Source organism: Schistocerca piceifrons, chromosome 4 (genome assembly GCF_021461385.2).
Source record: "Schistocerca piceifrons isolate TAMUIC-IGC-003096 chromosome 4, iqSchPice1.1, whole genome shotgun sequence".
Classification (NCBI taxonomy): domain Eukaryota; kingdom Metazoa; phylum Arthropoda; class Insecta; order Orthoptera; family Acrididae; genus Schistocerca; species Schistocerca piceifrons.
This window is the reverse complement of record NC_060141.1, coordinates 497,534,107-497,557,677: the sequence shown is the minus strand read 5'-3', so window position 1 is coordinate 497,557,677 and position 23,571 is coordinate 497,534,107. Positions and strand designations below refer to the sequence as shown.

The following is a 23,571-nucleotide window of genomic DNA, read 5'->3' as shown; positions in this document are numbered from 1 at the left end:
CTCCTATTTGTGGCTGACAATGTGAAAATTGTCAAAGATAGTGATGAAGCTGTTTCAAGAATATTTAAAGCAAAATTTAAAAACAAACACAAAGAAAATTGAATATACCTAGTGGGTGGTGACCAACAGCATGATTTAGATGCTGGGAATTTTGGTATTAAATGATGATCCTCTTTTTAAATATCTATGTATATTCTATGAGTTTAAAGGAGTGTAAAAGCGATTAGAAATAGGATAGATATTAAAAATAAGATTGTTCAAGAGAAACAAGTTATGCAACAATTAAACTCAATCCTTTGTAGCAATAAGATCACAAACAGAACAAAAAAGAGTATATACAGTGCATGAAAAATAAAATTGCCCCAGAAAAATATTTATAAGACTGATGCAGAACTGACCTTTGTTAATGAACAGGAGAACAGTCTGTCACAGAAAATGCTGGAAACTGTGGTTTCAATAGGCCAGTCAGTTTCTATCAAATATCTGCACATTTGCATCTCTGCCATGCTCTGACCTCAGTGTCATTATGTTTGAGTGAGTGATGAAACTCCGGCAAAGACTACACGGCAGAATTTAGTGGCAAAATGTCACAAAATGAGCTCTGAAGTGAATAAAAACTGTGATATTCGTTAAAAAGGGTCAGTCCCATATAAGTCTCATTGTAATTTTTCCCGTACCAGTTTTATTTTACATATTGTGTACAGAACAATGTGTGTGTGTGTGTGTGTGTGTGTGTGTGTGTGTGTGTGTGTGTGTGTGTGAGAGAGAGAGAGAGAGAGAGAGAGAGAGAGAATATTGATGGAAATGGAGTACTGAAGTGCTGGAGTCTAACATTTAGACCACATCAAAATATGAAGAAATCAGGAAAACGATGGAAGTGGAAGGGATCATAATGGAAAGAATTGAGAGGAAAAGTTTACTAAGTTTTGGCCATTTAGAACAAATAGACGATAATAGTTAGCCAAAGATGATGTGGAGGTGGACGCCAGAGGGGAAAAAGGAAATTTGATTGACTCTAATGTAGGAGAGTCCGCCAGTTCTGCAGTTTGACTGTGGTAAGGGATTGTGTTGAGGGTGATGGGAGAGTGGCCAGGGAGCCAGGAAAGGGTTGTTGACTGCTCCAAGGGTGCAGCAGCTACACGGAGTAGGATGTGGGAGGGAGAGACAGCAGGTACACGTGACACAGGTACTGGCACCACTGAATTTGTTCAGTGCAGATGACTCTGTGGAGGAGTGGATGAGGAAGGGGTGATGGAACAGTGGAAGAGGAGACTGGAGGAGAGAGTCTGGGAGCAGGATAAGGTGAAACTGGGGTTTTGTAATAGGGTGGAGATGAGTGTGAAGCTCTTGGCTACTGGAGGCCAGGATTACTGGAGTGAGAGGCGAGGTGCAAGGACAACTCCCATCTCCTTAGCACAGAAAAGCTGGTGTTGGGGGAAGGACACAGATGACACGGATTGTGAAGGAGCCATGATTTTTAGTAAAGTTGTATTTGTATTTTGAGAAATATCAGTTTTTGCATTAACAGTGAAAAATTTCCAAAAGTGTGATGTCTTACTTGTATAGTAGGCAAAACTTAAAATTTTTTTGTGAATAATCATTATTTAAAGCCAGGCACAGATCTCAAAAGCGTTTTGTTTCTATACACATATAGGTGTATACACAATACAAATATCATTCTAGTAACAAGCATTCAAATTCTGACCCTGTGTGCATGTAACTTTGGTGGATCAAGTTGTATACTGGAGTAGTAGATCAGATTGTGTATTAAAATGAGTGTAGTTAGCTGTCCAGTGTCATTAGACATGGTACTGTGACAACTCGTGGTTGATTTTAGACATCTCTTGTTCTGTTTAACCTGTTGTTCCCATACTCACATACCATTGTTGCAGCCATATGTTTAGTACAGTTACAGTAAATCATACATCACATGCCTTGGCATTTGACTACATCTGGGAGTGCATCATAAATATGTTTGCATCATAAGTGCAGAACTGAGGAATGCTTGAAGAGAAATGGTGAGAGTACTGCATAAATTTAAGACAGGCAAGTGAAATCCTAAACAGAAAAGATAAGGACAGCAGTGGATCAGCATAGTTTCTTGGACTTATTAGTTCTTGAGAACAACAGTGAATCAACAGTAGTTCCTTGTCTTTGTGAGTTATGATAATTTGTCCCTTTATTTTAAAAGAGAAGTAATGGAAACTAGTGTGTTTATATTTGGTGACCTTATTGACCATAACAGACTCGACATTCCTGGTATACTTCAAGATGACACATACTTTGGTACTAAATATGGAGTTGGAGTAGGGATTTTTCCAAATCTGATATTCAGAAATTGATGAATTTAAAGATAAAGTTGAATCCAAGTGACGGATCAGGGAGGGCAGTGCATGCATTAACTTGATAGTTCAGTATGATGAAAATAGCTATAGGGTCATTATGAATAAAATCTGCAGAAGATACAGTGTGGCAATTATTAAACTATATGAAATAAAATTGTCATAACTTCTGAACAATTTGCGTTAGGACATTCAAACTACACAGTCTGCTGCAGGGTATGGTGGGAATTAGTACATGCTGTATAGTTTAACTATATGAAATAAAATTGTCATAACTTCTGAACAATTTGCGTTAGGACATTCAAACTGCACAGTCTGCTGCAGGGTATGGTGGGAATTAGTACATGCTGTATAGTTTGGTTTAGCGATGAAGCCCACTTTCATTTGTACAGGTTCATTAGTAAGCAAAACTGGCACATTTGGGGCACTGAGAATTGGCGTTTTGTGACCAAGAACTCTCTTCAACGGGTAACTGTGTGGTGTGCAATGTCCAGTCACGGAATAATCGATGCGATATTCCTTGATGGCACAGTGACTACCGAGCGGTCTGTGAAGGTTTTGGAAGATGATTTCATCCCCATTGTCCAAAGTGACCCTGATTTTGACAAGATGTGTTCATGCAAGATGTAGCTCGACCCAGTCAAAACAGGAGAATGTTTGATATCCTGGAGGAGCACTTTGGGGACCACATTCTGGCTCTGAGATTCACAGAGGCCACTGGCATGGGCCTCAATTGGTTGCCATATAATCCAAGTCTAAACAAGTGTGACTCCTTTTTATGGAGCTATATTAAAGACAAAGTGTACAGCAAAAACCTCAAAACCATTGCTGAGCTGAAAACAGCCATTCAGGAGGTTATCGACAGCACTGATGATGTAACACTTCAGCAGGTCATGCAGAATTTCGCTATTCGCTTGCACCACATCACTGCCAATGATAGCAGGCATATTGAACATGTTATAACCTAGATCCGCACATCTGTAGTGACGTTTACATGTTGAATAAAGAGTGTGCATGCTGTAGTTGGCAACTAATTCACGTTTTTTTTATTTTATTTTATTTTATTTTTTTTATTTTTTTCTTCCCACATATAGTTCAGTCATTGTTACACTATAGGTGATGAAGTGTGGGAACAGTACTTTGCTTGTATTGGTACATTGTTGTGGTAGTGGCAGTTTCATATTTTGGTTCATATCATCATATCAGAGTTTTCATATCACAAATACGCAATTTACATCTTTGCCTCTCAGGCTGCATCATCTGTGTACCATGTAGGACTTTACTGCTCAGTGATGGCTCTTGAACTTTTATAAACAATAATAAGGTTTATATTCAGTTATACAGCTGATGCTTTTGATTAACCTACACTTTCACAAATTGTTATTATTACTGACATATTACAATTGTTAACTTTTCCAATTTATTTTACAATATTGTGAGAGATGTGCAAAGAGTAATCTTTTGGATTGGTATTTTTATTTCTTGTACATTGATGAGAATAATTAGAAATTTATGCTTTAGGCAAGCCTATTGTTGAAACTGATTCTCAGCTGATTCCTAGTATTTCTTTTCCTAATATTAGTGGTTCTCATTGGAACTTTCACCTTAGAGCAACGAAATCAAGATGGTGGTGGTGGTGGTGGTGGTGGTGGTGGTGGTGCATATGAACAATAATTTGTTACTTTGTGTATTGACTATAAAGTAACTTTTTACATTGATCATAAAGTAATTTTACTTCCTTTGTATTCAGTTTGATTCATATGTTGTTGCTGAGCTATTAATTTAACAGGTTGTTGAAAGATTTAAGGAACCAGTCCACACCTCATACAGGTTAAAAGGTGGACTGTTTAGATGATACCACAGAGAGCATTGTGCAATGTCATGTAGCAGTTAACTATGTTACTTTTACTTGGTTAAAGTGAACTTGGCTGTTATTAAAGGAATGTACTTCCTTCTGTTGCAGATGCCAGTACTGTAAATCAAATTCTACACCATGCTAGAACCAAGAAAACAAGCAGTTCCTCATGAAATAGCACTGGCATCAGAGAAATTTGACCAGTTCTGTGCAGCCTCCAGTTTAAAAACAATACTGGGACACTTCCGTGAGCTTTGTGACCTCCTTTCCATAAAACCCACTGTGTACTCCTCTTTCTACCCAAAGCTGAAGGTAAGCAGATTGATAACTGTGTTACAGTATACATATTTTCTTTATTCCACCAAATTGACTGAATTGCATGAAACTACTCATTAAAATTGAGAACATTTTCTCTCTTGTGATAAAATATGTGAAAAATTCATTCTTGAGTGCTGCTAGAGTGTTTAAAATCCCCACTAGATCAGAATAAAGGAAGACATTGAAGGAATGAAGAGAGGGGCTGCTACATTTGTAACTAGTTTGGTTTGATCAGCATGTGATAATTATGGAGACGCTTCAAGAACTTAAATGGGAAGATTATGATATTTTCATGAAACACTACTGAGAAAATTTAAAGAACAGGCATTTGTAGCTGATTCCAGAACACTTCTACTGCCTCCAACATACATTTTTTGTAAGGACTGCACAGACAGGATAAGCCTTGCACAGAGGCATATAGAGAGTCATTTGTCACTTGCTCCATTTGTGAGTGGAACAGGAAAGGAAATGACTGTTAGTGGTGCATGGTACCCTCTGCCATACACTGCACAGTGGCTTGCAGAATATGTATGTAGATGTGAACATGGCTGTAGTTATCATAGTACTGGATTTATTTTCTTTTTACTTTCTTAGCAATTGCTGTCATAGAAAATTGACAGTTGGAGTAATGACACTGACATTGATGGCAGCAGTGATCCTTACTGTGCCAAAGTTTACAATTTGTTCATAAGTAAAAAGCGATATTAAATTCAGCTAAACAGCAGCAACATAGTGTCCGTCAGTAATGCAGGGAAAACCAAGAAATAATTCCACTACTATGTAACAATATTACAATCTTTTGAAAGCCTTTGTCCATGTTATATTGGCAGTTATTAATTTGGCTGTTCAGGAACCTCAGGTATAAGTTAACACTTTTGTGTAGTGATACCCCGCCTGTGTACAGCGCACTACAGCCCCTGAAAGGCATCTATACAATTTTCTCTCTGCTACACCACAAGCGAAGAGATCCATTGTGAATCTCTGTATTCTTACACTGTATTAATTGATGCATAAAATTATGAGAATTCATCCATAACCACACTTTGTTGCTAATTGGTCAGCCACATTCAGAGAAAGTCTGATACACTGACAGTTAAGTTTATGTCTAACATTTCCATGTACCACAAGATCACTAAGGATCCAGTAATTTATAAGACAGCGTTCTCCTTACCCAAAAAGGTTGTGAGCAGGTAAAAACCCAGAGTATGGTTTCGATGAGGCTGTTTGGGCTTCCTTAGTTCCACAAGTAAGATGTACCTTTTCAGCCCATAATAATATAGGGTCTGCTAAATATTAAATGGCTAAGCATTAGCCTTACTCTTGAGACCTGTTGTGGTAATTGTCCTCACCAAATCATCAAATTGGCATATTTTACCAAGAGACTGTAGTCGATGAGGCCCAGCAGCTCAGATTTGCTGGTTAGTTTTATCTTGAATCATAATTTACCAAGATACCATTTGCAGAGTCTTTGTCCTTGACTGCAGAATGTTTTAACAGGCTTTAAATGTGTAAACAGATTGATCGGATTGCCATGGGAAGTTCCTTTTCTCCCTTGGTGGCCAACTTTTTTGTGGAAGATTATGAGGAGAACTTCGCAAGTTTTAAGCCTTTCATCTTTTGGAGGTATGTGGATGATGCTTTTATAATGTGGCCCGACAGTGAGAAAAATTTCATCAGTTCATGGACCATTTGAATACCCTTCATGGAAAGATCCAATTTACCATGAAACTGGAAAAGGGTTGATGTCCTCTTTTCATGAAGGTCATGGCTCATTGTAAAACTGGCAGCACAGTGGGACATGTGTCTTTCACAAGCCAACAGATACAGATCTATACCTATGAGCAGACAAAGGTCATCATTCTGCCTCAACCATTGGTGCCCTGAATACACTTGTACATAAGGTAAATATGGTTCCTGATAAAGACTATCCATGGGAAGAACTTTGAACATCTCAAAAAGTTTTGAAGATAATCTCTACCTGCCATGCAAGATATGCAGAACTTTACAATTCAAACCATAGATGAGTATCCCTTGTCAAGAAACAATAGAAAAGGTGGAAGTGAATTGCCTTCCTGTCTTTCATAGCGAGTTTTTCTTCTGAAATAGTTTGTATCCTCTCTAAAAATTATGTTAATGTTATTTTTTGGCCAATGCAAAAGACAGCCACTCTCATTGGCTCTATGAATAATGACTTCATTTGGTAGAGAGCAGGCAATTACATGATTGCCTGTCAGTGTGGTCTGTTGTGTATCAGACTTACTTCTCATACAGTTGCAAGAATTCTGCATGTAACGCCAGTGCTTTACTCTCCTGCTATGGTTTGACAAATCTGCCATAACTACGCTCTGTATACAGCAATCCATGTTATGGACTACGAGAAAGTCTACATTTTAACATTTGTTTCATCTCTCTGGGATTCAGTTTTTGGGGAAGCTATTGAAGTTAATTGTGGTCAATGATTTAATTAATTGTGATTATGTCTTTAATCACCCTCAAAATGTGGATTCCAGCCCTGGCAAAAGTCAATTCCCATAGACATTGGTCCTCTCCCCCTCTTGACCGGAATTTGTGAAACAGCATCTTTCATAGTGGAGTCATGGTAACATATATCTCTGCCATTTTCCATGTACTCACATGTAATTGGCTTACCCTACCAGTAAATAATGTGGATTGGAGCACCTTACTGTCAGTCTGTCCAACTCGCTGCAAAGATGACTAAATGGTTTATAGCCAAAATAGTAGCAACAGACAAAGCATGGCTACAGCTGAATTTATGTAATTTTGTGAATCACGAGACCAGTGAACTTCATTTGGGGCAAGTTGGAAGCTGAAAGGCAGTGGTTTGAGAAATAGCAGCATAACCCCATATTTTAGAAATGACAAACGCAGTACTGTGCCTTCATCTAAATTTACTTTCACAACACAGAATTGCAAGCTGTCACACATGTAATGGTAATGAATTGCCATCTTATTGACAAATATAACGTCCAGTATAGTATATCCTGAATATTTATTTTCAGCATTTTTCAGCTTCTAAAACGACTATCTAAGATGTTCAGAACATTCTGTACAACTACATTATAGAGCTACTACTCCCTGAAAATGTCATACCCTGTTACCGTAACAACTGCCCTCCCCTGGTAGCTGAGTGGTCAGCGCGACGGAATGTCATACGTAACGGCCTGGGTTCAATTCCCCTCTGGGTCGGAGATTTTCTCTGCTCAGGGACTGGTTGTTGTGCTGTCCTTATCATCATTATTTCGTCCCCATTGACGTGCAAGTCACCGAAGTGGCGTCAACTCGAAAGATTTGCACCAGGCGAATGGTCTACCTGCTGGGAGGCCCTAACCACATGGCATTTCCATTTTTACTGTAACGTCTGCACTTTCATGAGTTTCAGTTACTAATATTAGTGGATGAGATAAATTAGCTTATTCAGATTATTTTGAATCTTTTGTGGAACAATGATGGCTTATTTTATGCTTCTCACTGTAAAAGTGAAATATATTGTTATTGTGTCAGTAACAAAGATAGACGTACTGGGTGACAATTATTGGACTATATGAAGTAAAATCATCATAACTTCTGAACAGTTTGTGAAAGGACATTCAAACTGCATGGTTGGCTGTGGGGCATGATGGGAATTAGTTTGCCCATGCACACACGCCTTGTTGTTTGCGGTCATTTACATGTGAAAATGTCATGATGCAGCATGCTTGAGTGTATAGCACTTGTGAGGGCCTACTATGTGAGCAATAACAGCCCAGCTGCAGCTCAAAGGAAGTTTGTTACCAAGTTCAAGCCAAAGACAACGTCAAAGTGTTCTAACAATCAAGAATTTGATTTGCGAGTTTGAGAGAACGGGTAGTGTTCGTGATGATGGTGTTGGCAATGTCGGTCATCCAAAAAGGTGAAAATGCCTGAAAACATTGAGAAGACACGTGCTGTGTTTCAAACCAGTGCCAGGAAATTGATCAGACAAGCAGCACAATAGGTAGGAATCAATCATGAGACACTGCAACAAATTGTTATTGAAGACCTGCGTCTCTTCCCATACAAAATTCAAACCCATCAGCTATTAAGCCCCAGAGCCATGGAACAGTGGTTGTGTTTTGCCTACACTATTGTCCACAGAATTGATGAACAGGACTTTGATGTGAATATGGTTTGGTTTAGCGATGAAGCCCACTTTTATTTGGATGGGTTCACCAATAAGCAAAATTGGCACATTTGGGGGACTGAGGATCTGCATTTTGGGTTTGAGAAGACTCTTCACCATCAACAGGTGATGTGTGGTGTGCAACGTCCAGTCATGGAAAAATCGTTGCCTTATTCCTTGATAGCATGGCGACTACCAAATGCTATGTGAAGGTTTTCGAAGATAATTTCAATCCCATTATCCAGAGTGACCCTGATTTCGACAAGATGTGTTCATGTAAGATGGAGCTCGACCCCATTGAAGCAGGAGAGTGTTTGATGTCTTAGAGGAGCACTATGGGGACCGCGTTCTGGCTCTAGGGTACCCAGAGGCCACTGTCATGAGCCTCAATTGGCCACCATATTCTCCGGATCTAAACACGTGTGACTCCTTTTTATGAGGCTATATTAAAGACAAGGTGTACAGCAATAATCCTAAAACCATTGCTGAGCTGGAAACAGTAATTCAGGAGGTCATCGGCAGCATCGGTGTTTTGACACTTCAGCGGCTCATGCAGAATTTCGCTATTCATCTGTGCCACATCATTGCCAATGATGGCTGGCGTATCGAACATGTCATAATCTAAATATGAATATCTTTAGTGACTTTTTACATGTTGAATAAAGTGTGTGCATACTGTAGTTTATAACTAATTTACATTTTTTTCATATAGTTCAGTAATTGTCACTCTGTGTACACTTCTCATGAGGCAAGGAAACTTAGAGAACATAATTTTCATTCCATTTGATGATCATGGTCCACATTTATAGGAATTCAAAAACTAAAATTTTGAGCAATTTCATTGTAGCCCCACAAAAAATCTCACAAATGTCATGCTTCACATTATGACTGCCACAATCTGTTAGACATATGTCTGCTCTTTAACCATGCCAAATAAATTGCTGATCAGAGGGTAGCTGTTTCACCTTTGGAGAGCGATGCAGCAATGGCTTATCATGTAATGGTTTCAACAACACCTTATTGGGTTTCAGGAGGTATGTGACACCAGATGTCTATGCATAGGTTATGCAGTTATCATAAACTAAGGGCCAGTGGTTTTTGGGTGTGGGGAGGTGGTGTACGATAGTGCCCCAGATGTTCTATCATGTTCAGATCAGGTGAATTTAGTGCCCAACACATGAACATCAGTTCACTAATGTGCTCATTGAACCACTGTAATACACTTCTGGTCTTGGACATGGACAGTTACCCTCCTGAAAGATATCATCACTGTTGAGGAATACATAAAGCACAAAGGGATGCAATTTTGTTTTCATAATCCGTATCTGTTATGATGCCTTTGAGTACAGCCACAGGTCCCATGGAAGCTCATGTGAGTGTATCCCGGTAGCATAGTAGTGCATTAGTGGCATGATGCATGTTTCAAATGGCTAGTCACCTGTATAATGGCATATCTGGACACTATCATTGACCAGGTATAACAAGAAATGTGATTCATCTGTCTATGTGACATGTTTCCATCAATCCACAGTCAAATATCAATGATTGCCCACTCTAATTGCAATTGATGATGTTTTCGGGTCGACATGGGAACACACTTGTACAGTCTGCCACATGTTCAACAATGTGAGCAGATCAGCATGCTCCAAAATACTTGTGCCAGCACTAGAGTTTTATTGTGACATTAGATCAACCACAGATCGCCAACTTTCTTGTTTTAAAGAGGTCTTAAGCCTCCGACCTCTACTGCCTATGATAAGCCATGAATGTCCCACACCTTGTCATTTACTTGTGATATAACCATCTTTCAACCAATCTCCACAGATTTTTGTAACATTAGCATGTGAAGAGCCTACCAGGTTTGCTGTATGTGAGATGCCATTTCTCAGGTGCTCATTCCCAATCTGCTCTTTGTAAAAATTGCTTATTCACTAGAATGATTCACCATTCATCTCTGGACTGCTTATAAGAAACCCTTACCACACCATGTGTTTGCAACAACACCAAGTGGCAATGGTAAGAATGTTCTGACTCACTCATCAGAGAGAGAGAGTGTGTGTGTGTGTGTGTGTGTGTGTGTGTGTGTGTGTGTGTGTAAAACAGGGTGAGGATGACTCGTGCGAGGACGATATCCAGTGTCAGTACTTTCACTCAAAAAATGTTTCATCATCCTGTTTATGTATTGGCAGCTGCACACTGATCATGATATTTGGTGCAGTTTGTGATGCACAACTTCAGTGAAACTTTCCTACTTGCTTGCAAATGGCTCTGTGTGTCTGATGGTCAGTTAAAAGCTTGATGTGGTAACTAAAGTAATAATAAATTTAGGATGGGTCAGCATTTTTGCAGTTACACAAATTATTGCTTTTTTAATCACCCAAGCATGTTTCACCACAGTTGTGTCATCCTCAGTGTGTTTTTTTGTTATTTCCCTGAGATACGTACATATAGGTTATTTTTAGGTTAAGAAACATGCTGCATCAAATTTTGTTGTCATTTAAGTTGCATATGCACTTTACCTTTTATTTTATATTGTGTATGTTCTGTGGCACTCAACCAAAACAAGCCACAGGTCTAAACTAATGCACCATGTCATCTGCAAACATGAGGTATGTTAGAAAATTTAATTTTTTGTTTATTATCTGATCTTTAAAGATAATAAATAAAAAATTCAGTGCAGATGATTTTCTAGCATCCCTCATGTTTGCAGATGCATGGTGTACTAATTTAGACCTGCGGCTGATTTTGGTTGGCAGTCAGAGAACACTCACAATGTAATGTAAAAGGTAAACCGCACGTACAATTTAGATGACAACAGGATCTGATTTATCATATTCCTTAATCTCAACAAAATTTGATGTATCATATTCCACAACCTAAAAATAACCTGTATGTGTGTATTTCAGGAGAATAATAAAAATTTAAAAAAAAAATTAAAGAAAGAAAAAAAAATGCGGAGGATGCCACAAACGTGGTGAAACACTTTTAGGCTATAAAACAAAACAATAATTTGTGTACTTTTATAAAGCTGGACCTATCCTTAATTCATTATTATTTTCCTGCAAGCTTGGGACCTGAGCTCAAAATTCCAATATGATAGTAGCTAAAGTAGTTCATGTGCATTCACTCTTCCTTGTGTTTTCTAATGCTGTTGTAGTTTAACATTCCAAAAGATCTTCCCACTATTAACCTTACAATGGTTTACTCAATAAACTATACTCTATAGTATGTAATGTAAGCTGTCTAGCTGTGTAGCCATGTAATTAGTTTCCTCCATCTTACATCTATAATCATACTGTTAGGAATAGATCTTGATATATTGTGTGATGCTAGATGGTGGTTTGTGGTGGTCAAAATATGAGGTTGGCTTTACTACTTTTGGGGTTGCACTTTGTTTTAATCTTGCTACACTGTGATGGCAAAAACAGTTGAAATAGATATGTTTAGTAACCAAATCTTTTGTTGCCAACTTGGTACATTAGTGATAAGCTGTCATAAACCTGATACCAGTGGTGATGTAATGTTGGAGGGAGGGGTGGAGTGCGTTTGAGGGCAGCACCAGAGATTTACATTAAGCAGTCCATGTATCATTTTGATTATGGATGTATTTCTCCAGTATAATTCTTACATTGTGTCTGGGTACTTTTATTAGTCACATAGTGTAGTTACCAGGTGTTAATTATCCGTTTGTTTTGAGACTTGATGTAACATTGTGTACATTATGTTTGTAATTTCTCTGGCTGCAGTCATAAAAATAAATTTGTATAGACATTAAAATGTGAACATAGATGCATGAGAATGTTGAAGTGGACAAAGGAAGGTTCTGAACTCAGTCGTTTGTTGAGACAGAACCATTGTGTACAATTGTTACGGATAAAAAAAAGGGAGAATAGCTGAAATACTTCAGAGTATAATGTGATGAAGGAATATGTATCATGAGTTTATCAAAAATGTGATTACATATTGGCAGAGGAATTGATTAATAAGTTAAGAAACTGTGCAAATGAAGCTAGGCTGAATAATAGAAAAATGGGACAGTAGAGATGGAGAGATCAAAAAAGTATTTAAAAGCATGTAAATTTGAAACTAAACACTAAGAAATACTCTTGATAGCTGCAGAAGGGTATTTCAAGAAAAATAAACTGCAAGTCAGAGAATAAACAAGATTTGTATAAAGGAGGAGTGAGGGGGCTGAAGCAAAAGAGAAATAAAGCTGGAGCAGTTTTATGAAGGGAGGTGATAAAGAGAGGGGGGGGGGGTCTACAGAGAGGTACAGATTTAAAAGAGTCTGTATCAAATTATGTAGGTGATTGAAGGTAGGATTGCATAAACAGAAAAAATTCTGTCAGTGTAGTTTGCTAATATTTGTGACATGTAGTAGAAGAGCACTGTTCTGCAGTAAATAAAAATAACTCTTTGGCAGAATGGCGGTGGTTGCTAAAATTTATGCTTTGGGTAAGTCTGATGCCTTTGTTGTTCTTAATGTCACCATTGTCAGTGGTGCTGTTTTCATATATAATTGTAGATGACAATATTTATGATATGTTACAAGTGTTGTTAATGCATTTCAGTCCAAGCTACGTTCCTGGAAGGCTCAGGCACTATGGGCAAAATTCGACAAACGAGCGAGTCATAAATGCTACAATCGAGGGAAAGCTAGTCCAAACTCAAGGGTTAGTACCAGTTATGGTGCTCCATAAATTCTGTGGTGCTTTATATAGTATATTAGCATGATACGACACTAGTTCTGTTACTATTTTTTATAATGGTTTATGTACTAATAACTGTCTACCTTCTAAACGTTTGCTCATTTTGAAATTATATAATTTTCTCACCTAAAATGTAACGTGAGTTAATAATATGAAAGTAGAAGACCAGTTAATAATATGAAAGTAGAAGAGCCCTTTCTCCTCCCTTTGAATCTCCCTCCATCACTGCCTGTGTTGGAGAAATTAAATTTACTACATCCAAAATAGTAAGGCCAAATAACTTTCTTAAAAATCAGTATTTATTTTTGTGGCAGTGGAAGCAAAGAACTGGGGAAAAATGACAGTATTTTTTCTTATAAAGAACAAACAAAATTAAATAATTTCCCTGACATTTTAATTGACTCTTCAGTTTTGAATAGAAAGAAATGCATTACACTAAAAAATATGGCTAACTTAAATCTTCACATATTTTCTTTTATGTTTGATGAACTTAACTTTGTATTACAGGTACTGATCATTGGGGCAGGTCCCTGTGGTCTTAGGACAGCAATTGAAGCACAGTTATTAGGTGCAAAAGTTGTAGTTGTCGAAAAAAGAGATCGAATAACACGGCACAACGTTCTTCACCTGTGGCCTTTTGTCATCCATGATCTCAGAGCTCTAGGGGCTAAGAAATTTTTTGGGAAGTTTTGTGCTGGGTCTATTGATCACATAAGTAAGTATACAGTTTTGATGTTTAACTAGTGTTTAGATCATAAAATAAATGATAGGAGTGATGTATGCACAAGAAAGTGTGGTGATTGTGATGATATAATATATAGATACCATGATAATGGATAATTAAAAAAATCCACTCACCAAACGGTGGCAGGAGAATGCATGTATAGAGGTATTAAAATCTGCAAGCTTTCGGAACCAGAGGCTTCTTCCTCTGTCAGAAGGGTTGAAGGGGAAGGGAAAGGGGTGAAGGAAAAGGAAAACTCTTCAACCAAAAGGAGCCACTGGCTCCAAAAGCTTGCAAATTTAAATACCTTAATATGTGTGTTCTCCTGCAGCCACTTAGTGAGAAGGTTTTTTATCCATCCAATTACATTATATTTTCTAAAATTACTAGTTTCATCGATGTACCATGTTATTATTTGACAGCAAGCTCATATTTTATTTTCCTCTCATAACTATTTTTGATGATACATTCTGACATAGAATGCAAGGCCTTTGTTATTTTCATTTCTACTTTCATTTTATGATACACTGTTCTCATACAAATGAGAATAATGATACTTCCTGAAAACAGATTGTTGTGTGTAATTACTTTCACATATTTGCCTGCTCAGTATTATTTGTGATTTCTATTTTGTATAAGATATTGTTTGTTTGTTTGTACATCATTTGAACTAATCAGTGTAACATTTTTTCATAAACTGTAATGAAAATAACAATTTTATTTAGTGTGAAGTCTGAAAACGTGTAAGAACAGAAATGAAACAAAGATAGAGGAAGTTGTAGTGTAGGGACAGGTGGACATTGAGATTAGGCAGTTGTAGGACCCAAAGGTTGGTTTTTTGTGTGTGTGTGTGTGTGTGTGTGTGTGTGTGTGTGTGTGTGTGTGTGTGTGTGTGTGAGGGGGGGGGGGAGTTATCAGATCTCTATTGATGTCAGATATGTTGTATTTAGTGATGAAAGATGCTCTTGGTCACAGTTTATCATTGGCTGATGACGAGGGTGACCAGCTGACAGTTGGGTGATGGTCATGAAGTACTTGCTGTGGGGCTGATACATGTCCTGCAATTACATAACAAAGACGTGATTTGAGGATCTGAAGTAGATGAGAGTTATTAAGATATTAGTTGGCGAGAAAGAATTCATTTTAGTGACTCATCTAACTGCCCTTGGTTTTGTCCCAGTTTTATATGTGTATCATTCTCTCAAAGGAGAAGTAGATGTGGTTGGCAAGAGTTCAGTGAGCTGTATGTGTAAGGAATGGGGTAGTAGGTGTGAAGTTGATTGGACATATGGAATGTTAGTATTTAGGAATGAGGCATAAATAATGAGAATCCAAGGATATTATAAAGAGATAGACTGCAGACAGTAGGCTGTGGGTGTCTGTAATCAGCTACATTGTATGATTTGTGTGGGTTAAATTTTGTTAATTTTGGGAAGCATGTATGGTATGGATGTTAAAAGGCAGAAGAATTCAACTTGAATATTCTGGATGTTTGAGCAGAAAGAGGACGACCTGCTGGGCTTACAGAATTGTATACCTATTGCAGGAATTGTAGATTAAGGTATCAGGCAGTCACTTAAGTCATTCAATATCTTAATCCTGATCTGGGTTTTCCATGGTCCAAACTTGCTAAGTTGAATGCTGGAGTGGTTCCATTGATTAGGCCATGGCTGATTTACTACCATATCTTCACTTACTCCTATTCTATGTTGTTAGTGTTTTATATATGTATATACTATTCCTGTAATGTGTCTGACATGTCCAGTACTATTGTAGTAAACGCTCTATGGATGAATAAATAAATAACCACTTAGTGTCATCACAACAGACATAAAGCATCCAGCTACAGAGAGGATGATGAAATTATTGCTCTTACATCAGTTATCCAGTTGGTCTTATTTGGGAGGGATGTCTTTCAATAGTTCTGAGAAATCTAAAGGATTTGCATTTTTGAATAATATGTAACAGCATTATTGTGGGTTTGCTTCAGGTTTCAGTACTACACAAGCTTGTACCTCTTTCATGTTCTCTCTCTCTCTCTCTCTCTCTCTCTCTCTCTCTCTCTCTCTCTCAAGGTGGTAGACTTCAGTTTATTGGTAGAATACTGGGGAAGTGCAATCAATCTACAAAAGAGTGTTGTACTTTTTGCCATCGCCATAAATCCAATTATGGATTGTCTCCTTCCTGATGTCTCGGGCTCCCTCTTTGTGGACGATTTTGCGATCTACTACAGCTCTCAACGGACAAACCTTCTTGAACGATGTCTTCAAGGATGTCTCGATCGCCTCCACTCGTGGAGCATCGAAACCGGCTTCCGTTTCTCACCCAGTAAGACCGTTTGTGTTAATTTTTGGCGACGTAAGGAGTTTCTTCCGCCCTCCTTACATCTAGGTCCTGTCAACCTTCCGTTTTCCGACGTCGCTAAATTCTTGGGTCTTATGTTTGACAGAAAACTGTGCTGGTCCTCCCACATTTCCTATCTTTCGGCTCGCTGTCTGCGTTCCCTTAACACCCTCCGTGTCCTGAATGGTACCTCCTGGGGAGCGGACCGAGTGGTCCTTCTCCGCCTCTATCGCGCCTTAGTGCGCTCGAAATTGGATTATGGAAGCATAGTCTACTCCTCTGCTCAGCTGTCTATTCTTTGGCGTCTCGACTCTATCCACCACCGTGGATTACGTTTAGTGTCTGGAGCTTTTTACACCAGCCCTGTGGAAAGTCTTTATGCTGAGACTGCTGAACCTCCGCTGTCCAATCGGCGGGCTGTCCTTCTGAGTCGTTATGCTAGCCATCTGTCTTCCATGCCTGCTAATCCAGCCCATGACCTTTTTTTCGACGCCTCCTTTGATGTAGGGTATGCAGGCCGCTCCTCCTCCCTACTACCCCCGGGAGTCCGCTTCCGTCAACTGCACCATTCTCTTTCCTTCCGCTTTCCTAAAACCTTCTTGACAACTTGGGGTACAGCACCGCCTTGGCTCCGTCCCCGGATCTACTTGCTCCGTGACCTATGTCAATTTCCCAAGGATGGTACCCCTACACTTGTTTACCGTCGGGCATTTGCTGCTCTATGTGCACAAATGACGGACGCCACATTTATTTACACCGACGGCTCGAAAACATCGTTAGGTGTAGGGAGTGCCTATATTGTTGGCGACACCCCAAATCACTTTCAGCTTCCCGACCAGTGTTTGGTTTATACTGCGGAGCTTTACGCTGTTCTCCAGGCTGTCCACTACATCCGCCGCCATCAGCGGATATAGTACGTAATCTGCTCAAATTCTCTCAGCTCTCTCCTCAGTCTCCAAGCTCTTTACCCTGTGCACCCTCTGGTCCACCGGATTCAGGACTGTCTGCGCTTGCTCCACCTGGGGGGCGTCTCGGTGGCGTTCATCTGGCTCCCGGGACACGCTGGTATCTGTGGGAATGAGGCGGCTGATATAGCGGCCAAGGCTGCAGTCTCTCTTCCTCGGCCAGCTATTCAGTCGCTTCCCTTCACTGATCTACGGAACGGTTTATGTCGCCAAGTTGCTCATTTATGGCATGCGCATTGGTCAACACTTCCCCATAATAAATTGCGGGAAGTGAAAGCCCTTCCTTGCGCTTGGACCTCTTCCTCCCGAACCCGTCGTCGGGAGGAGGTAATTTTAGCTAGACTCTGGATAGGGCACTGTCTTTTTAGCCATCGACATCTTTTAAGCGGCGATCCTCCCCCACTCTGTCCCCACTGCTCTCAGCTGTGGACGGTCAGACATCTTTCAATTGAATGCCCCTATTTTAATCCATTACGCTCCCGTCTACAGCTATTGCCTGATCTATCGTCGATTTTAGCAGATGACACGCGCTCAGCCGACCGCGTTCTCCAGTTTATTAGTGACAGTGAAATGACGTCAGTCATTTGAAGCTTTTTTTGGGGACAACCAACCCCTTTCTGTAGTGGATTTTTAAGCATTCCTTCTGCTTTTAGTTTCTCAAATTTTATGACTTTGTTCCCATTGCTGCTGGTTTTAAATTTCGGTTTTTTCCTGTTTCCTAAGTCACGGGCTGGGCGCTAATGACCATAGAAGTTTTGCGCCCTAAAACCACAAAAAAAAAAAAAAAATCTACAAAAGAGATTGCTGACAAATAACTCATGTGACTGGTTTGAGAATATTTTTAAAGTGGGCAGGACCCGTACCAGATAGGATTAACAGGGGATATTGAATGTATACAGAGAAGAGTAGCACAAATGGTCACAGGTTTGTTTAATCCATGGGAGAGTGTCACAGAGGTACTGAAGGAACTGAACTGGGAGGCTCCTGAAGGTAGATGGAAACTATCCCAGGAAAGTCTGTTACCGAAGTTTCAAGAATCGACATTAAATGGGTACCCTAGGAATATACTGCAACCCCCATATGTATAACTTGCATAGGGCTCATGAGGATAAAATTAAAATAATTACTGCATGCACAGAGGCATTCGAAGAATCATTCTTCACATCCTCCATATGTGAATAGATCAGGAAGAAATACTAATAATTTGTACAGTGGGACATATCCTCTGCCATGCACCTCATGGTGGTTTTTGCAGAGTGGAGGTGTAGATGCAGCGTGTAATGCTTATGCATCTTATAGCCAATCAATGCCTCATTTATGAATTGGGTTATATTTATTCACTACATTGTTTGTATTCCATTCAGGTTTTCCATTGTTGAATTAGTCACACACATTATCAGACATATTCGTTTTAACAGACATGTTAATGAGTGTTTGCATCTTATTGTATGGCTTTATGATAAGTATTGTTTTAAATACTACAACCTCGAATTAATCTGTGTATTGTTTCTTAAAAGCCGAGAGGCTCCAGTTAGGATTCATTTCATGTATAACTGTAAGAATTTTTCAGAAATAAATATTAAGTAATTGAGTACACTGGATTCAGAAAGTTTCTCTTTTGTTTTTGGGATAAGAAAGTTTTATAGTCTGCTGAGACACTGTGTTACTTTTTGCAGGTATACGGCAGCTACAGTTTATTTTGCTGAAAGTAGCTCTGATACTTGGTGTCGAAGTTCATGAAGGTGTTGGATTTGAAGGCCTTGTGGAGCCACCTGAAGATCAATCCATTGAACGTAATATACAACTATTTCATATATTTTTTGTTCATTCTTAATTGTTTTCATTTATTTGCTAGATACTGGTGTAAATCATACGTGTGGAGCAGATTGCTATGTCATGTTACACATAATTAATTTATCAGTAGTTAATTGTGATAATAGTTCATCAACAGTAATAGTTCATCAACGGTAATAGTTCATCAACGGTAATAGTTCATCATCGGTAATAGTTCATCATCGGTAATAGTTCATCATCGGTAATAGTTCATCATCGGTAATAGTTCATCATCGGTAATAGTTCATCATCGGTAATAGTTCATCATCGGTAATAGTTCATCATCGGTAATAGTTCATCATCGGTGTGTTTGCTGACCATTTATGTATATTTTGCATTTGCCCCTGTAAGAAAAGTGGGAATAGCATATTTTATTGGTAAACAGAAATATTTTACCTTAACTGCATTTCTGAAAGTGGCGATGGTAGAGGAATGACAAGAGAAAAGTGTACACAAATATTAAGTTGTTGAAATGAAATACAGAGCAGTTTTTGTGAATGTAGTGACTTTTAAGTTAATTTAATTGTGTTTAAGAACACATTACTATATCCAAATGGGGTATTGATCTTGGAAGATTCAATGCAGGCTTCACAACCTGCTTTTAGTAACGATTATCACGAACGTCTTCAGTATCTTGATGTCTTCGGGCTTTCATTATTTCATCCAGTGATTTGAAGAGTTACCAAATGAGTGTATTGCTGTGGACTTTCCCACCAGCAAAGCTTTGTTTTGCATGTTTTCCATCATGGGAGTCACATATCTTCCCACCTTCATTTTGTGCACCATCATAGGTTGTTACATCATTTCATACAGTTCTTGGAGCTTCCTGATACAGCCATTCACATTTGGCCCAGGTTCAAATGTTTTTACCAAGAGTTTTCATTCAAAATTTTATAACTTCTAATTGTCTGCTCTTGTGGCACTGAAGGTCTCTGTTCCATGTAGCAACATTGAAATAATTATCGTTGTGTTTGGTTTACAGGGGATAAAACATATGGTCATAATCGATTATACACTGAAGTAAGTGAGTGCATTACTAATCAGTTGTTTATCTTAAGGTTTTTTGTATTAGTTATTGCACCAGGTTTTCATATAGAACCCAGAAAGTGAATTATAGTCAATTCTTAACAAAGTGTACAGAAGTAGTTTGTAACAACTACTGATTTTTGATAATTTTATGTTGAATTGCTCTCCATCTCTTATATTTGTTCTAATATTTTGCTTTTCTTGTCATAGTTACATTGCTAAAAATGTTCACTTTGTGGAAATGTTAGCTCTCTCTGATGAAGCAGCTGCTTCTTTTATACTTTAAATTTATTACATAAGTAGTTTTCATGGTTGAAGGTTTATTTGTAGGGAAATGACAAATAATATCACAGGCTGTAAGAAATTCTAAATAATAAAATTAGAAATGTTCTATTATGAACTGTAACCAAGTGAAGACATAATGGTGCCTACATATCTCAGGTTGCAGATTGAGACATACAAAAGCTAACAAATTCATTATCTGTGGAAACTAAGTTCACCACCCAGATAAAGGAGAGAAGGAACATTTAGGTAGAACTCTCAGTCTGCTGTCTATGACAAATCGACTGTTTTGTATCATTATTTAATTGCAAAATCATGAAATTAATTGTGCTGTAAAAAGTACAGCTTAATTTAGTGTGTGTTTGCAATTTGAGCCAATATTTGCAGTGACCATTACTGTAACACTAATACAAGAAACTAATACGTCTGTTGAAAGCTTTGTGTTTTTGTATTTCAATTACTTATTGAATGATGAATGGATACTGAAATTATTTAAGAAATAAAAATTTATGTGTTTTGAGGTAGCTAAATTGTCTATGATATTCACAGGAACAGGCTGGCGAGCAAATGTGACCCCTCCTGACCACCCAGTTTCTCAGTATGAATTTGATGTCTTAATTGGAGCTGATGGCAAAAGGAACACTCTGGATGGTAAATTTCTTGATTCATTGACTACAATATTACAGTTGTTCCAAGCATGGATTTCTGGTTGGGACGCCGATTGTTGGTGCTTTGAATCCAGAGCATCCTTTTATTCATAAAATGTATCAAATGAATCCATAAGCTGTCCAAAATATTCTTTGGTTAAAAATTGATATCCCATATTTGTAAAATAGAAACACCCATTTCAAATTGTTGACTGAAATAGTACTCATAGTTTGCTGGCTTTATATGACTAATTTTCAGATTTATGAAGTTACAAGAGGTAGAATAGGTTGTCAGTACTTACTTTCAGAAGACAAAATTCTGCTACTGTTGATAGACACTCTCATAATTGAAAACCCAAATCCTAGCTTTCACAACAATTAGTTCCTCCCTCATGGTAGAAAGAGAGACAATTTGAGGAAGAAGAAATGGCAGATCATTCAAACCCCAGGATGAGAGGGGCCCACATGTTGTGAGGGCATGGATTTTTCTCATCCTGCAGTTTTAGTGACATGCTGTTTCTTTCTAATCCCCATCAGCTTAGTAACTTTTTTACCTGAGGTAGAACTAAAAGCTCTGAAAACATTTTTCACTTTTAAATGTGTCCACCGGCAGTTCTGGAATTTCATCTCTCAACTATTGTGTCTCTTTGTAATTTTGTAGTTTTCTGATCTGAATTCTCCTTTCCATACAAATTATCAGTTTCTTTTATTTTCTTTAAAATCTCCATTGTCTTTTTTTTGTGAGTTATGCCATTGTGGTGAAAGCTGTACATAAGTGAGTATGATCTGAATATTTTAACAACAGCCTTTAGAATGAAATTTCAGATTAATAGAGTTGTTGTTTTTCATTATAAATATTAGCTTTTAGCAAAGTCTCCTATGTTGAAATAAATATGAGATTTCTACAGAAAATATACTATGTGATTTTACATTCAACATTATATGTATACATTCTGTGCAGTTGGAAAGAATAAAACTATTTGCCATGTTCATCTTATTCCTTTACAATAACTCATCTTTTTTTTTCTTGCAGGGTTCAAGAGAAAAGAGTTTAGAGGAAAGCTTGCAATTGCTATTACTGCAAATTTCATCAATCGGCATTCGGAAGCTGAAGCACAAGTGGAAGAAATCAGTGGTGTTGCTTTCATTTTTAATCAAAAATTCTTCAAAGACCTATATGCTGAAACTGGGATAGATTTGGAAAATATTGTTTATTATAAAGATGAAACACATTATTTTGTTATGACAGCAAAGAAACAAAGCCTGATAGATAAAGGGGTTATTTTAAATGTAAGTTGTCAATTTATTTTCTGTTATGGTTTTTTTGTTTTAAAATCATAATCACAAACAGATAAAGCATTCATCGAGATTGTAACTCAATAATTAATGAATAAAATGTGATATGTTGCAAGCATAAAGATGATGTTGTAAGTATTATATTACATTTATGACAAATTTCTCTGTCGAACAAGAAAATCAGTTACTGGAATGAAACCAGTCCACATTTTAGTTTAATTTCCTTCCAAGTCAGTGCATGACAATATCAGTCAGGGTTGCCCCAAGTTCTGGGAATCGGGGAATATCAGGGAATTTAAAACACGTCAAGGAAATCAGGGAAATTCCAAAAACACTGGAAAAATCTAATTTTTGCCTCCTCCTCAGGCCAGAGGCCACGGGTAATGGATTTCAGACATTACAACTGTCTCACTGCAAGAACATTGTACAGTGAGGCATTTTATAGACATTTTACTTATTCTAGCACATTTTGGCACTTTGAAAGTAATTTATATATTAGAATGTATTATTGATAAGAGGAAGAAAATAGTGGCAGTCACTGGCAGTTTGTACACTAAATACTCACATATCTCGTGAAAGAAAAACCACACAATACCTGTAAAATAATAGACATAACACAGTGGGCAATAACCAACAATAACAAACATAGTAGAACCAACATTTTATTGGCAGTCATCTGGAGTGTTGGTTTACACAACTCTTCTTTCAAGAGGCCTACTTTTTTCTGCTGTTATATCTGAAATCAGTGAAGATATTTTCAATCTGTCTTGTGATCCCAATGAAATGTATTTTTGTCACTGAATGTGTTTCGTTTTATTGAAATAAAATAACATCTGTGGTCTTAATGAAACGTATATAACATTTGACTTCCTTTCTCCATCCAGCCTCGGGCATGGATGTGTGTGATGTCCTTAGGTTAGTTAGGTTTAAGTAGTTCTAAGTTCTAGGGGACTGATGACCACAGATGTTAAGTCCCCTAGTGCTCAGAACCTTTCTCCATCTAAAAGCAGTTCATTGCAGAAGCTGTTGATGTTAGTACTCGTACTTAAGATTTTTGCTCACATGTTTAGAA

At 38.0% G+C, this 23,571-nt stretch overlaps 1 protein-coding gene across 3 annotated transcripts in view; it reads left to right on the top strand.

The window, feature by feature from the left end:
• The window catches only part of LOC124796266 (F-actin-monooxygenase Mical), a 554,406-nt gene that overhangs the window by 299,116 nt on the left and 231,719 nt on the right, over positions 1-23,571 (top strand). For all 3 annotated transcript variants that reach the window (XM_047260379.1, XM_047260378.1, XM_047260377.1), the window contains exons 4-9: positions 4,306-4,509; positions 13,246-13,347; positions 13,891-14,098; positions 19,092-19,208; positions 21,106-21,207; positions 22,237-22,493. In XM_047260379.1, coding sequence (XP_047116335.1) covers positions 4,336-4,509; positions 13,246-13,347; positions 13,891-14,098; positions 19,092-19,208; positions 21,106-21,207; positions 22,237-22,493 — 960 coding nt within the window. In that variant the 5' untranslated portion in view covers positions 4,306-4,335. The remainder of the gene's footprint in view (positions 1-4,305; positions 4,510-13,245; positions 13,348-13,890; positions 14,099-19,091; positions 19,209-21,105; positions 21,208-22,236; positions 22,494-23,571) is intronic.